The sequence below is a fragment of the Podarcis tiliguerta genome, assembly GCF_965153285.1.
Source record: "Podarcis tiliguerta genome assembly, chromosome: 10".
Classification (NCBI taxonomy): Eukaryota; Metazoa; Chordata; class Lepidosauria; order Squamata; family Lacertidae; genus Podarcis; species Podarcis tiliguerta.
Window position 1 is genome coordinate 58,687,458 of NC_139543.1, and position 14,461 is coordinate 58,701,918.

The 14,461-nt window shown below is 46.1% G+C and overlaps 1 protein-coding gene across 1 annotated transcript in view; it reads left to right on the plus strand.

The window, feature by feature from the left end:
- DERA (deoxyribose-phosphate aldolase) overlaps positions 1-14,461 on the plus strand; it is a 46,225-nt gene continuing 31,764 nt past the window's right edge. The window contains exons 1-4 of the mRNA XM_083402391.1: positions 1-119; positions 6,322-6,419; positions 10,560-10,707; positions 14,263-14,358. Coding sequence (XP_083258517.1) covers positions 89-119; positions 6,322-6,419; positions 10,560-10,707; positions 14,263-14,358 — 373 coding nt within the window. The 5' untranslated portion in view covers positions 1-88. The remainder of the gene's footprint in view (positions 120-6,321; positions 6,420-10,559; positions 10,708-14,262; positions 14,359-14,461) is intronic.

The window sequence follows — 14,461 nt, forward strand, 5'->3', positions numbered from 1 at the left end:
AGGCGGGTTGAGGCAGCAGGAAGAGGAGGAGGAAACGCAGAGCAGGAAGTGCGGGAAGCTTGGAAGGAGAGGCGGGTTTGCCACGATCATGGCTGCTAGGAACCAGGGCACGGCGCTAGGTAAGGCTGGCTCGGATGCTGCCGAGCGGGAGGGGGCAGGCAGGCAGGCGCCAGGGTCGTTGCAAGCCCCGCGCGTGCTTACTCACAAGCAATCCCAGCTGTGCCCGTTTAGACGCAAGCCCTGCTCAATTCAGCGTGGCTTACTTCCAGGTCAATGGGGGGCTGGGATTGCAGGAGAAGCCCCACCGGGACATTCTGTGCCTGATTAAGGATACGCATCGGTGCTGTCAGTGGGCGCATTCATTAGGGGTGACCCCTCCCCAGATGCAACAGGACTGGCTTATTTTTTTTGGGGGGGGGGTGTCCCACTTTTCAACTGGCTTGGCAAGACCCCGCATTCCAGAATCCAAAAATATTTTAAGTATTCCACTGTGTACATACAGTATCCAACAGTGCAATTTTCTGTATATGTCCTTAAATTCTGCTAATAAGATTTGCTATCCAGTGAGAGCATGCTGTGCAATCCTAATCACTAGCATATTAAGTATTATTATTATTTATTAGTATCCTGTCCTTCCTCAGAGGGGCAGCTCAAAGCAGCACTCTTTGTCTTATCCTCACAACAGCCAGACAAGGTAGGTCAGATTGAGAGCTGGCAAATGGCCCAGTAAGCTTTGTTTGATTTGATTTGAACCCTGGTCTCCCAAGTCTTAAGGGCAGCATGCTAACTGCAGATGAGACATATTTATGGAGAAGCAGCACTGCTGAGGTCAGTGGCACTTTCACCTTAGTCAATGTGCTTTATTTACTGCCCAAGCTTGCTGGTGACTCCAGGAGGAAAAGAATTCTGCATTTTGTAATAGTTGGGGGAGAGAAGAGAAACTTTCGTAGCTGCAGCTTGTGAAGGGCGGTTGTGGGAATCCACTTATCTAAACTCCTTCTGCCACGCAGGTATTGTGGAGGTAGCCGCCTTCCTTTTCCCTTTGGTCATCCTTGGCAAAATTCCTCTTGTTATGAAAGGGTTTAAAGTCCACACCAGGGGAGCAGATCTATCTGAATCGCACGTGGGTTTAGTACATTGGTGGAAATTTGGTGCATGGATCCTCTTGCAAAAGCTGCAAGTTATTATTATTATTATTATTATTATTATTATTATTATTATTATTACATATACAGTGGTACCTCAGGTCAAGTACTTAATTCGTTCCGGAGGTCCGTTCTTAACCTGAAGCTGTCCTTAACCTGAAGCACCACTTTAGCTAATGGGGCCTCCTGCTGCTGCCGCGCCGCCGGAGCACAATTTCTGCTCTCATCCTGAAGCAAAGATCTTAACCCGAGGTACTATTTCTGGGTTAGCGGAGTCTGTAACCCGAAGCGTATGTAACCTGAATGCATATGTAACCTGAGGTAAAGGTAAAGGTACCCCTGCCTGTACGGGCCAGTCTTGACAGACTCTAGGGTTGTGTACCCATCTCACTCAAGAGGCTGGGGGCCAGCGCTGTCCGGAGACACTTCCGGGTCATGTGGCTAGCGTGACATCGCTGCTCTGGCGAGCCAGAGCCGCACACAGAAACACCGTTTACTTTCCCGCTAGTAAGCGGTCCCTATTTATCTACTTGCACCCGGGAGTGCTTTCGAACTGCTAGGTTGGCAGGCGCTGGGACCAAACAACGGGAGCACACCCCGCCGCGGGGATTCGAACCGCCGACCTTTCGATTGGCAAGCCCTAGGCGCTGAGGCTTTTACCCACAGCGCCACCCGCGTCCCCAGTAACCTGAGGTACCACTGTACATATACACCCTGCCTGTTTCGAGAGACAGTGCCTCTGAGGGTGAAATCAAATTGCTGCATTAGCAGCTCCAAAGTGACCTCCTTGGGGTGTGAGGCAGAGCAGTGTGTCTGGAGGTCCTCAGCTGCCAGGACATCAAGAACACGCACCCCACCCTGGGGGCCTTGCTGATGTGGTCCAAAGGAAAGTAGAGCAGCACATCTGGCACCAGAATGCAAGGCATCATCTAATCATTACGGAGGCAGGTGCCAAACATATTGCTCTACTTTCCTCTCGACCACATCAGCTTGGCTGCAGGAGTTGCCAGAAGGAGGCGTCCAAGGTGCCGTCCAAACTGTCCTAGGGACTCCATTCCAGATTTCTGTGGGGTTTTACTCCTGAGCCTTTTCATCTCCTGAAGATACCCCACAGGGCAGCAGAGGTTTAGGATCAGAGTTTTCCTTCTCCTAGGTGGGCTACCTTCCCGGGTTGATGAGCCGCATTTGCCCCTCACTTCCCTCTACGCAGCCTTTCTCAACCTGTGGGGCCCCAGATGTCATTGGAACTACAACTCCCATCACCCCTGGGCTAGCAAGGCCAGAGCTCAGGGATGATGGGAGTTGTAGTCCAGCAACACCTGGGGACCCACAGGTTGAGAAATGCTGCGTCTACAGCATGTGCAGAAAATGCCTTCTTGACCGTTTGACCCACTATTAGTCTCATTTTCTCAATCTGCTGGAGGGGAAGTCCCTAACTCACTGAGGGTTTTAGACCCATCGGCTACCCTCACCTGGTTTAACCAGCCAGTCAAAGCCGTTCTCAGGGTGTGGCCACTGTCACTTGCTGACACTTTCTAGGAGCTCAGTCTACAAAAGGTGAACATATTACACCAGAAGGAACACCCTGCCAGAGCTACTACCACTCCCCTACCACCCCAGACACTCCAAGGGTTTATACAAATACCATATTTTTCACTGTATAACATGCACCCGACCATAACACGCATGTAGTTTTTAGAGGAGGAAAATCCGTAGGCATGCCACCCGTAGGCATTCCCTCCATAGCACGCACAGACATTTCCCCTTACTTTTTAGGAGGAAAAAAGTGAGTGTTATGGTGCAAAAAATATGGTAAATAATTATAATAATAATCTCTTATCAGCCCTAGCCAGCATGAGCAGCGGTCACGGGAGTTTTAGTCCAGAAGCATCTTGAGTGCACCAGATTTGGTACGTGTATTTGGTACACCTTGAGTATATAGGGATAGTAAAAGAAGCTTGCAAGTTCAAAGATCGAGTAATGGAAAAGGCAGTAATAGGTTTAGTGCAGGCATAGGCAAACTCCGGCCCTCCAGGCGTTTGGGACTACAACTCCCATCATCCCTGACCACTGGTCCTGTTAGCTAGAGATGATGGGAGTTGTAGTCCCAAACATCTGGAGTGCTGGAGTTTGCTTATGCCTGGTTTAATGCCTTGTTATGCACTACAAAGGAATTATAACTCTAATCAGGATACAGTGGTACCTTGGGTTACATATGCTTCAGGTTACATACGCTTCAGGTTACAGACTCTGCTAACCCAGAAATATTACCTCGCGTTAAGAACTTTGCTTCAGGGTGAGAACAGAAATCGTGCAGTGGTGGTGCGGCAGCAGCTGGAGGCCCCATTAGCTAAAGTGGTGCTTCAGGTTAAGAACAGTTTCAGGTTAAGAATGGACCTCCAGAACGAATTAAGTACTTAACCCAAGGTACCACTGTATATGTATCTGAAAAACAACGTCCCAAAAATGTAGAGATTGCAAGGCAAAACCATCACATATATAGGTTAGCAGTCCAGGCTCACTCAGGTAAGCTAACGAGTCCTAAGAGCTTTTTAAAAAGGTAACCAAAAAAGCAAACAAAAACTCAATGCATTTAAAAAAATCAAAGATCAAATTCTAAGAACGCTCACGACTGCGAATGGAACAGAAAGTCACCATTCATCTACAATTGCAAAATATCACTGAAGAACTGTCTGAGGGTAGAAATCCAGCCCTAGATTTTGGGGGTCCTCAAAAGACAAAGTGTGTTGGGGCCACAACTGAGGAGGCCCTGTGAATAAATCCTGAGTATTGTAGGGAACATGGTAAGCTGCCTTACACCAGATCAGATGAGTTGACCCTCCAGCCCATTCTTGTCTACTTTGACTGGCAGGAGCCAGAGTCTCGGGATTAGGGGTGAGCCCATTTCCTATTATCTGCTACCTGATCTTTCTAAGTGGAGGTGCTAGGCCAGGGATGGGGACCTCTGACTTCCAGGTGGTGTTGAACTCCAACTCCCACGATCCCTGTCTACTGGGCCAAGCTGACTGGCGCTAATGGGAGTTGGCGTCCAACATCTTTTTAAGGCTGTCAGTGTGTCCTAGATGTCTAAAATGGGTATCTCTGGATGCTTGTAGAAATCTCGCCTCTACCAAGACAGGCTTTGGGTCCCCCTTGCTCAGTAGTGTAACTTGAAGTCATCCGTTCTACCCTCCGGAGCAGGAGAAAACAAGCTGGCTCCATCTTCCATGTGTCAGCCCTTGAGATCCGTGAAGACGGCTATCATCTCTCCTCTCATAAAGTATAGCCCTTCATTGCCAGCCATTTGGGCAGATATTCCACTACCCGCCGCTTCGTGGGTTGGCACCGTTTTATACCAATTAAAGAGAATTCGCCTGTACTCTGCAGCCATCCAGTTCAAAGCTATCTTATTAACGTCCTTTTCTCTTTGGCGCAACACCAGCTATGCTGCCGTACCCTGAGGCATAATGGGCCAAGCTGCCTACAGTCACAGGCCCTCAAGTTAAAAAAGAAAAGAAAACAAGAAAGATTGACTCTCCTATGAAACTTCTAAATACAGTTTTGAAGATTGTTTCCCCCCCCCCCACTCTCTCTTCTTTTTTGGACACATCTTCAGAGGGAGTAAAACATTCTCTCTTTTTTTTCCAGAGGAGGATTAAAAGAAAGTTGGCTAATTAGCTGTAGTTTAACTGCTTTAATTACTTTTATCCCTGAAGCCCCATGAATATTTAGATGGAGCAGATGACATATAAAAAATGGTACTATTCACGCTCCATGTTTAATGAATATCTAAGCTGCTTCCCTGCTCCTCCTTTGGCAGGTACTTGAGATGATTCACACATAATTCCCCCCTCCCCAATATATCCAGTTTTCTGACCTGCATTTGCCTGGAAAGCTGGACTCTGAAACAGCAGTTCCTAACGGAGGGTTGCACATATTTCCCAGGCCTTGTATACCTGAAATGCATATTTTTTTAGGAGCCACTCTTTTCTATTGAGTGCATTTTTTTTTTAAAAAAAGAGGTTTTAATACTCTATTTTTAAATTGATGTGAGCTGTCCTGGGACCCTGGGATGGTGACCGGCAAGTAAGAAATCTAATTAATAATAACATGTGCTTCTCCTGCTTACCTAGGAATAATCTGTGTATAGTATATGGGGGGGACGCGGATGGCGCTGTGGGTTAAATCACAGAGCCTAGGACTTGCTGATCAGAAGGTCGGCGGTTCGAATGCCCGCGACGGGGTGAGCTCCTGTTGCTCGGTCCCTGCTCCTGCCAACCTAGCAGTTCGAAAGCACGTCAAAGTGCAAGTAGATAAATAGGTACCGCTGTGGTGGGAAGGTAAACAATGTTTCCATGCGCTGCTCTGGTTCGCCAGAAGCAGCTTAGTCATGCTGGCCACATGACCCGGAAGCTGTATGCCAATAAAGTGAGATGAGCACCGCAACACCAGTGTTGGCCACGACTGGACCTAGTGGTCAGGGTTCTCTTTACCTTTTTTACTATTGGGGGGGGGGACTTTATTTGTGAAGCAGTTCTCAAAAGAGGGCATAGGTCCCCAGCTTTTCCAGTCCCCGGGTGACACATTTTGAAATCTGAGAAACTGGCATGGACATCACACTGCAAAACGGCTCGGGGATTGAAATTGTGGTTTTCTTCCTTGCAGAATTTAATTCTGATTAAACTTGCATGTGGATAAGAAAGGCTACTGAATTTGGGGGATGTGTGCAAAAGTGGCCAGAGTGGCTCAGTTAGATGGGCAGCTTACAAATGATGAGGATAATCATCATCATCATCACAATCACTGCAGAGTTTTGCCTTTCATCCTTTGCAGTTTGGGGAATGTTCTTGTGCATGGATCTGTCCACCCTGCCAGCTGCTGCCCAGGGTAAAAAGGGGGGGGGACAGGACCCCAAACAATCCGAAATATAATTTCAAAAGGAAAAAATAAAGAGTGGGGCAAAGGGCACCAAGCAGCAGATCTGGGGGTGCCATGTTGCTTATTGATTTGGTTTGGTTTAGTTTTTATGTCTTTGTTCTGCTTTATTATTTGGGTTACATAGATGCGATGCAATAAGAATACATTCAAAATAATAATAATAATAATAATAATAATAATAATAATAATAATAATAAAAAAAAATGTACTAAACGGACCTAGGCGCTTTTCCTCACAGACCTCAGCTGGCTTGCGAGAGTCCGGGTGAACCAGCCGGCGGTCCTGAGGCGGGCAGCTCAAATTCAGACACAGCGGGCTGTGAAAAAGAATTGGCAGGTAAGTGGCTCCCAGGAGAGGGTCGTGTCCGAGGGGTAGGGAACATGCTTTGCGTGTCAAAGGTCTTGAGGGTGATCCCTGGAATCTCCAGGTAGGAGCTGGGAGAATCCCCTGCTTGAAACTCTGGCTGCTGGTCAGTGTAGGCAGTGGGCCAGTGATATGATTCTGTATCAGGCAACGTCCTTTTGCTCCTTGAGTATTCTGCTCTCGTGTTCCACATACACCTGTTATACCTCCATGGGCTTTAATACATTAATACCTTGGAAGTTGAACGGAATCCATTCCGGAAGTCCATTCGGTTTCCAAAACGTTCAGAAACCAAAGCGCGGCTTCTGATTGGAAGCTCCTGCAGCCAATCGGAGGCCCCGTTGGACGTTCAGGTTCCAAAGAACATTCACAAACCGGAACACTCACTTCCGGGTTTGCGGCGTACGGGAGCCAAAACGTCCGAGAACCAAGGCGTTCAGGATCCAAGGTACGACTCTACTGATTTTTGTTCCAGTTGCCTATAGGCATAAAAGATGGTGCTTGCCTTTTTTAATAATTCATTTTTGAGGACCATGGTAATGAGGCTGGTAAAAAGATTCTTTTTGTGTACATGTGTGGTGGGTGCTGAGGCACCTCAGAGAGGGGCAAAACCACAAATAAGCTTTAAATATGCTGATTCCTGAGTGGGTAGGAGTGTGCATTTTCTAAGCCACCTCTTGGACAATTCTTTTATTATTATCAATTCTATTATTATTATCAATATTATTACAGTGGTGCCCCGCAAGACGAATGCCTCGCAAGACGGAAAACCCGCTAGACGAAAGGGTTTTCCGTTTTGGAGGTGCTTCGCAAAACGAATTTGCTATGGGCTTGCTTCGCAAGACGAAAATGTCTTGCGATTCCTGGGGTTTTTTCCCCCCTCCCAGCCTTTTCCCCAAGCCCCTAAACCGCTTAACAGCTGTTCGCTAAGCCACTGAACAGCTGATCTAAGCCGCTTATCAGCTGATCTAAGCCGCTAATAGCCTTTTAGCAGCTAATCCGCTAATCCCTTAAGCCTTTAATAGCTGCTAATAGCCGCTAAACCGCTAATAGCGCTAATAACGCTAATCCGCTAATGGGCTTGCTTCGCAAGACGGAAAAAACCGCAAGACGAAGAGACTCATGGAACGGATTCTTTTCGTCTTGCGAGGCACCACTGTATTATTATTTAAGAAATGTTTCGGGGTACTCTCATTTTGACTCAAGAAAAATCACCATTTTATAGTTCAGATCGGGAAATATAAATACAGGAAATGGACAAAAGTACAAAGATTCGCAAAATGTTTAGGGGTATGCATCCCCTCAGAAAAAAGCACTGATGATGATGATGATGATACTTGGAAACTCCTGGTCAGCCCTGGAGGCCTGGCAACCTTAAGTGGGGCTGGTGGGACTTCAAGTTCAAAACTTACTGAGCTTATTTTCCAGACCCTGAATTATTTTGGTCGCCCTCCTCTGCGCACATTCCAGCTTGTCAACATCCTTCTTAAACTGTGTTGCCTATACCTGCACACATTATTCCAGGTGTGGTCTGACCAGGGCAGAATAGAGAGGTGCTATTATTTCTTTTAGGGACGCAGGTTGCGCTGTGGGTAAAACCTCAGCGCCTAGGACTTGCCGATCACATGGTCGCCGGTTCGAATCCCCGTGGCGGGGTGCGCTCCCGTCCTTTGGTCCCAGCGCCTGCCAACCTAGCAGTTCGAAAGCACTCCCGGGTGCAAGTAGATAAATAGGGACCGCTTACCAGCGGGAAGGTAAACGGCGTTCCGTGTGCTGCGCTGGCTCGCCAGAGCAGCGATGTCACGCTGGCCACGTGACCCGGAAGTGTCTGCGGACAGCGCTGGCTCCCGGCCTATAGAGTGAGATGGGCGCACAACCCTAGAGTCTGGCAAGACTGGCCTGTACGGGCAGGGGTACCTTTACCTTTACCTTTATTACTTCTTTTGGTCTGGACACTAGACTTCTGTTGCAGCCTTTAGAATGTTGGACGTTCCCTTTTCATCATTGGTTGATATTCTGTGTGGTTTTCATGGGTTTTGCGTATTTGTTTTTACCTAAATAAAGAAAAATTACTTAAATGAAACATCCACATTAGAGCAATGACTTTATATTACTGACTGAAATACCACAAAATCCTGTTTTGCTGCTCAACTAAAGGCATTGCCCTAATATGGATATTTGAATGTCTCTGCTTAAAAACTGATAATAGTGGGTTTTAATGTCAGCTTGGATTAGACTGACATATTTCTTTGAAATATCGTGAGTGTTGGCGAAGGTTTGGCTATGGAATTTGTAGTCAGACTCTCATAGCTCGGCCTCTTCTGTAAAAATAGCTTCTCGGTTAAACAGCAACCAAAAAAAAAAAAAGCCCCCCTACAAGTTCACACCAATTCTTGGAACCGTTTTTGCTACATCTGTCTTCACAACTCGTTTTTCAACTGCGGAGGCCAGAATCTCTTTCCTGGGAGCTGATTATACATTCAATTTTCATTCCATTTATTTTAACTGGAATAGGAATTCCAACAACAATAAAAGTGCACTTGGTCTCTTCTCTACACGTACAGAAAGCAAAGCAAAGTGCTTCAGAGCAAAAAGAAATCCTTTGTATCTACCCCTGCTTTCTCCATGAGACAGGGAATCTAAATGATTCTCAAGGAGAGCTTGATTCATAACATCCGTTCTCAATACAGCACAGTCTGTTTTTCAGCACTTTACACTGGGGTGCGAAAAGATCTGGGGATGTTCTAGGAGGGTCTAGAATAAGAAGCAAGGGGTGCTAAAACAGCTAAGTGCCACATTTCAAAACAGTTGGGTCCAGAACTAGAGCAATAGTCAGCCATGCAGTTCCATTAGCGTGAGGACTTATGGCTGTGCAGTGGAAATTTCTCCTCTATGTGCCCTGGAAATCTCTTCCGGATTTCCCCACAAACCTCTGGAGCAGATCTGGGGAGGCCATGAGGGGTTTGTGGGGAGGCGAGGTTCCACTAACCAAATAGGAAAAAGCAACCACCATTACCATTGTTGAGTAAGCCGTTAATTTTTCAGTCTTGTGCTTTTCAGAAGCAACAGCCCCAAGACTCTGAACTGGGGTTCCCAGGGCAAGGCTTGGCAGGTTGCATTCCTCCGTGAAGTTCGGGAAGCTTAGGAAAGTCTGCCTGAAGTGAGCTGAAGTGAGCTGATTTCACAGTCCTTTTTTAAAAAACCCAAACAAACAAAAGCAAGATTTGATTTTGATGGCCGATGAATTTTGGATGGAAACGAATTCTTCTAGCGTTACAGTGGTACCTCGGTTTTTGAACGTAATCTGTCCCAGAAGACCATCCCAGTTCCAAAACGTTCAAAAACTGAAAACTCAGTACGGAAGCCTCCGTACAGAAAACTCAATATGGAAGCCGCATGGCATGTTCGACTTCCGAGGCACGTTCAGAAACCAAAGCATTAAAAAACATATTTGAAGATGGCTATCACATTACCTCTCAGTATTCCTTTCTCTAGGTTATAATACTTTAAATGCAAGGCAATGGGTCCAGTGCAATCTGGACAGATTTATCCCCTTCTAATTCCCATACACATCAGAGGGAACAGCATTAGGGGCGTGTGGGTGACCTTTCCATTGTAATCAGGGAGATTTTAAATTGCCTAACTTTAGATGGATCATACCTGGTTTTTTGTTTCCTTTTAAATACATTTATTTCCTTCTCTCCCCAGTATGCATGAAATGTGCCAGTTGACAGATACAGTGCGCAAAATATTGTCTGCTTAATCACCCTGATCTCACAGCTGTTTAAATTAAACCACGAGCTACAGGAAGGAGGGGGAATAGGATCTCGACCGGTGAGAAGGATCCCTATTGAAAGCAGGGTTTGGTCAGCTGTGGTTGGGAGCATTTTCAGCAAACTGGTTTGTTGAAAAATCTCCAGTAGCTTCTGATCTTCTCCTGGCACAGAAAATAGATGAGAGGAGGGAAAGTGAGAGTCTGTGGTTCATTGTGGCTTGCTTATGTACCAGCGCTCTTATCTGTCCTGGCCTCCTAAGTCCCAGATGTTCTCTAGGCATGCAGTTATATGATAAGGCCTTTTCCTAATGTATATGTATATTTCTATATGATAAAAGGCAGCTTGGCACCTGAGGGCCGTCACCTGCATCGACCTCACCACCCTTTCGGGCGATGACACCCCTTCCAACGTCTGCAGGTTGTGCTACAAAGCCAAGCATCCCATCCGAGGGGATCTGTTGCAAGCTATGAGCGTGGACGGCAAAGGTAGGTCTTTCTGTGCAAATCAGGAACAGAACCTTGGTTCTGTTAAGGTCATGCTGACCTTTAAAGCCCTAAACGCCCTCAGTCCAGTATACCTGAAGGAGCATCTCTACCCCCATCTTTCAGCCCGGACGCTGAGGTCCAGCTCTGAGGGCCTTCTGGCTACGATAAGCCAAGTTACAGGGAACCAGGCAGAGGGCCTCCTCAGTAGTGGCACCCACCCTGTGGAACGCCCTCCCACCAGATGTCAAAGAGAAAAGTAACTACAGTGGTACCTCAGGTTAAGAACGTAATTCATTCCGGACCTCTATTCTTAACCTGAAACTGTTCTTAACCTGAAGCACCACTTTAGCAAATGGGGCCTCCTGCTGCTGCCGCCCCGCCGCTGCACGATTTCTGTTCTCATCCTGAAGCAAAGTTCTTAACCCGAGGTAATCTTTCTGGGTTAGCGGAGTGTGTAACCTGAAGCGTCTGTAACCTGAGGTACCACTATACCAAACTTTTAGAAGACGTCTGAAGGCAGCCCTGTTTAGGGAAGCTTATAATGTTTAATATTGTATTTTAGTGTTCTGTTGGAAGCCGCCCAGAGTGGCTGGGGAAACCCAGCCAGATGGGTGGGGTATAAATAATAAATTACTATTATTATTATTATTATTATTATTATTATTATTATTATCTGTATCTGGAAAAGATACATGGGCTGTTTGTGTGCCAACTCCCTCGGATCGATCCTCTGGTGCGTGCTGGTTTCTGTCCCGCTCAGAAGGACAATCTGGATTCCAGGGCTTCAGCTGAAGAAGTGAGAACTGCAACGAAATGTTGCAGTGTTTAGCACTCCTGTTGAGGGTGCTAACCTCTTTTAGAATTCTCCATTGCATTTCCTCTCCCTTTCTGGTTTTCCATTCCCATCCCACCGCCCCAATAGCCTTAACCATTCTTTGGCCACAGAGCATGCAAGCACTCACAGTTCTGTTTTTGGGGTTCCCTTCCACTTCAGAGTCCCCCCTACCCCTTGTACTTCTGTAGACATTCCCCCACTCCTGCTTATACCTCCTTATTTTACTTACTTAAGGTAAAGGGACCCCTGACCATTAGGTCCAGTCCTGGCCGACCCTGGGGTTGCGGCGCTCATCTCACTTTATTGGCCGAGAGAGCCGGCGTACAGCTTCCGGGTCATGTGGCCAGCATGACTAAGCCTCTTCTGGCGAACCAGAGCAGCGCACGGAAACGCCGTTTACCTTCCCGCCGGAGCAGTACCTATTTATCTACTTGCACTTTGACGTGCTTTCGAACTGCTAGGTTGGCAAGAGCTGGGACCGAGCAACGGGAGCTCACGCTGTTGCGGGGATTCGAACCGCCGACCTTCTGATTGGAAAGTCCTAGGCTCTGTGGTTTAACCCACAGTGCCACACGCGTCCCATTTTACTTACTTATATTTGTACAAATATTTATATATGGCCCACTTGTATAAAACATTAAGGTGGTACATACAAATCCAATGACGCACAGAAACAAACTGTCATAAAAATGATTTGCGGTGGGGGTTAATTAAAGAACGGAATAGGCTTTTCGGCATAAGGAAAAAGTTTGAGAGGCGCCTGAAATTTAGCAGTGAAGATGCCTGGCAAATCTCTGCTGGAAGAGCTATACTAAATGCCTAACTTCAGGCTGAAGACAGTCATGTTTCTGAGACACGGGAAAGAACTAGTAGGGTTCTCTTGTTTGGTAATAATAATGATTTATTACTTATTCCCTGTCCATCTGACTGGGTTCCACCAGCCATTCTGGGGAGCGGGTATGATCTCTCTCATCAAGCTGGGATGTAAGGGCCTGGACTGTCCTTTTTTTATAAAAAAATTTATTCATTTTTCTTTTTCATTCATTACATACACCTGAAATTCTTAACATTTACTATATATTCCTCCCTCCCTCCCCTCCAAGACTTCCCCCAACTTCCGCTTCTGGTTTGTTTCTATTTTCACCCATTTTGCTATCTCTTAACAAAAAAAGTTATTAATAACATAACATCAAACCTAAAAAAAAAAAGTAAATACATCATCATATTTCACTATCTTCTAAACATTTTCTGATGCTGATAATGTGAATGTTTATTTAAATCCTGCCATCAAGTCTTTGACTTTCTTTGTTTCTGCAAATATAATATGAATGGTTCCCAATCTTTTCCAAAGTCTCTGTTGTCTTTTTCTCTTAGTCTGTCTGTCATTTTTGCCAGTTCTGCGTAGTTCATCAACTTCTCTTGCCATTGTTCTTTAGTTGGTAGTCTTCCAATTTTGTGCAATCAACATTCAATCAACATCCGAAATGTTGCCCCCCTTTTGGTGCATTGTTATATTTGCTAACATTTTGTTATGGAATTTTACTCGTGGTGGTTGGTTTTGAGACGCATTCTGGTTTTTATTTGTTGTAAATCACTTTGTGAGTGAATGTTTTCATGGGAAAGTGGCATAAATATGACCCATAGATCTCCTGTTGCCCGGATCATGGAAAGAGTAAGCCCAATAATCTTCAAACAGTCTCCCTGCCTCCCATCACCACCCATTTATAAGGTTTTGGTGAGTAGTGGGGCGTGTGTCTGCCTGCCTTTTCGAGGCACCTGCTTTTTCTGCAAAAGGTCCCACGTTCAGTCTCCTGCTAAACAAATCTCCGTCAGAGACAATAAAATAGCTAGGTGGCAGTATAATGCAGGTTTTTCAGCCGTGTTGCCTCGCTTTTTCAGTGAGTATCTCCCATGCTACAAATAAGGCTATTCTCACACTGTATAGTTTTTGTTAAATAAAGGTTCTTCTACAAAATGAAGAATTCTATTTTATTTACAACATTTTTATACCACCCATAAGCAAAAGGTTTTCTGGGAGGTCTACAGATTCGCAGCAAAGGCGTACGAAATATGGCTCGGGACATTCTTTTTTTTAAAAAAAGGCGTCAGAGTAAAAAGCAAAAACCCGCGAAAGAGAACTTCTGTAAGTTCTAAAGGGGGATCTTCGTCTCCAGTTGTGACCTGACTTCATACTGGCAAATAAAGCTAGTATTACAGAAACGCAGTAGCTGTCTGGTGTGTTGCGGGGATACAAAACTCTGGAACTTCTCAATGCTCAAGAGAAGCGGGAAGTACATAATAAGATGTGGCTTTGTTCTGCATCCATTATCAGAGGCGCCGTGCCCCCAAATGCCAGTTTTGGGGACTCAGAAGTGGATAGAAGGCTGATGGCCACTGTGGGAATAGGATGCTGGACTAGATGGGCCTTTGGCCTGAACCAGCAGAACACAGTTCTTACGTTCTTAATATATCCAATATCTAAGTTCTCAACACTGAATTCTTGCTTTGGGGAATGGGAGAGAGGGGCCCTTGGGGTCACCGTTTGTGAAACAGGAAAGCAAAATGATGCCCCACCATGGAAATTATATATAGAAAATCTACTCATTTGGCAATTTGCCGCCCTCTGATGGTGGAGAGGGGCCTTGCCCTGCCTTGTGGCAAGGCTGGCCCTGAAAGTGAGTCGGAAACTAAAGTGGACCATATTCTCGATCTGTTTGCAGGCATTACTACTGCTGCCGTTTGCGTCTATCCAGCAAGAGTCGCTGATGCAGTGAAAGCACTGAAGGCTGCTGGCTGTGACATCCCAGTAGCTTCAGGTAAACTTTCCTCCTGTGCTTATGTGGATCCTGACTTGACTGCATACATTCCCATTATGCGGCCCTTGGAGGATTACGAGGGATGAATGTGGCCCCCAGGCCA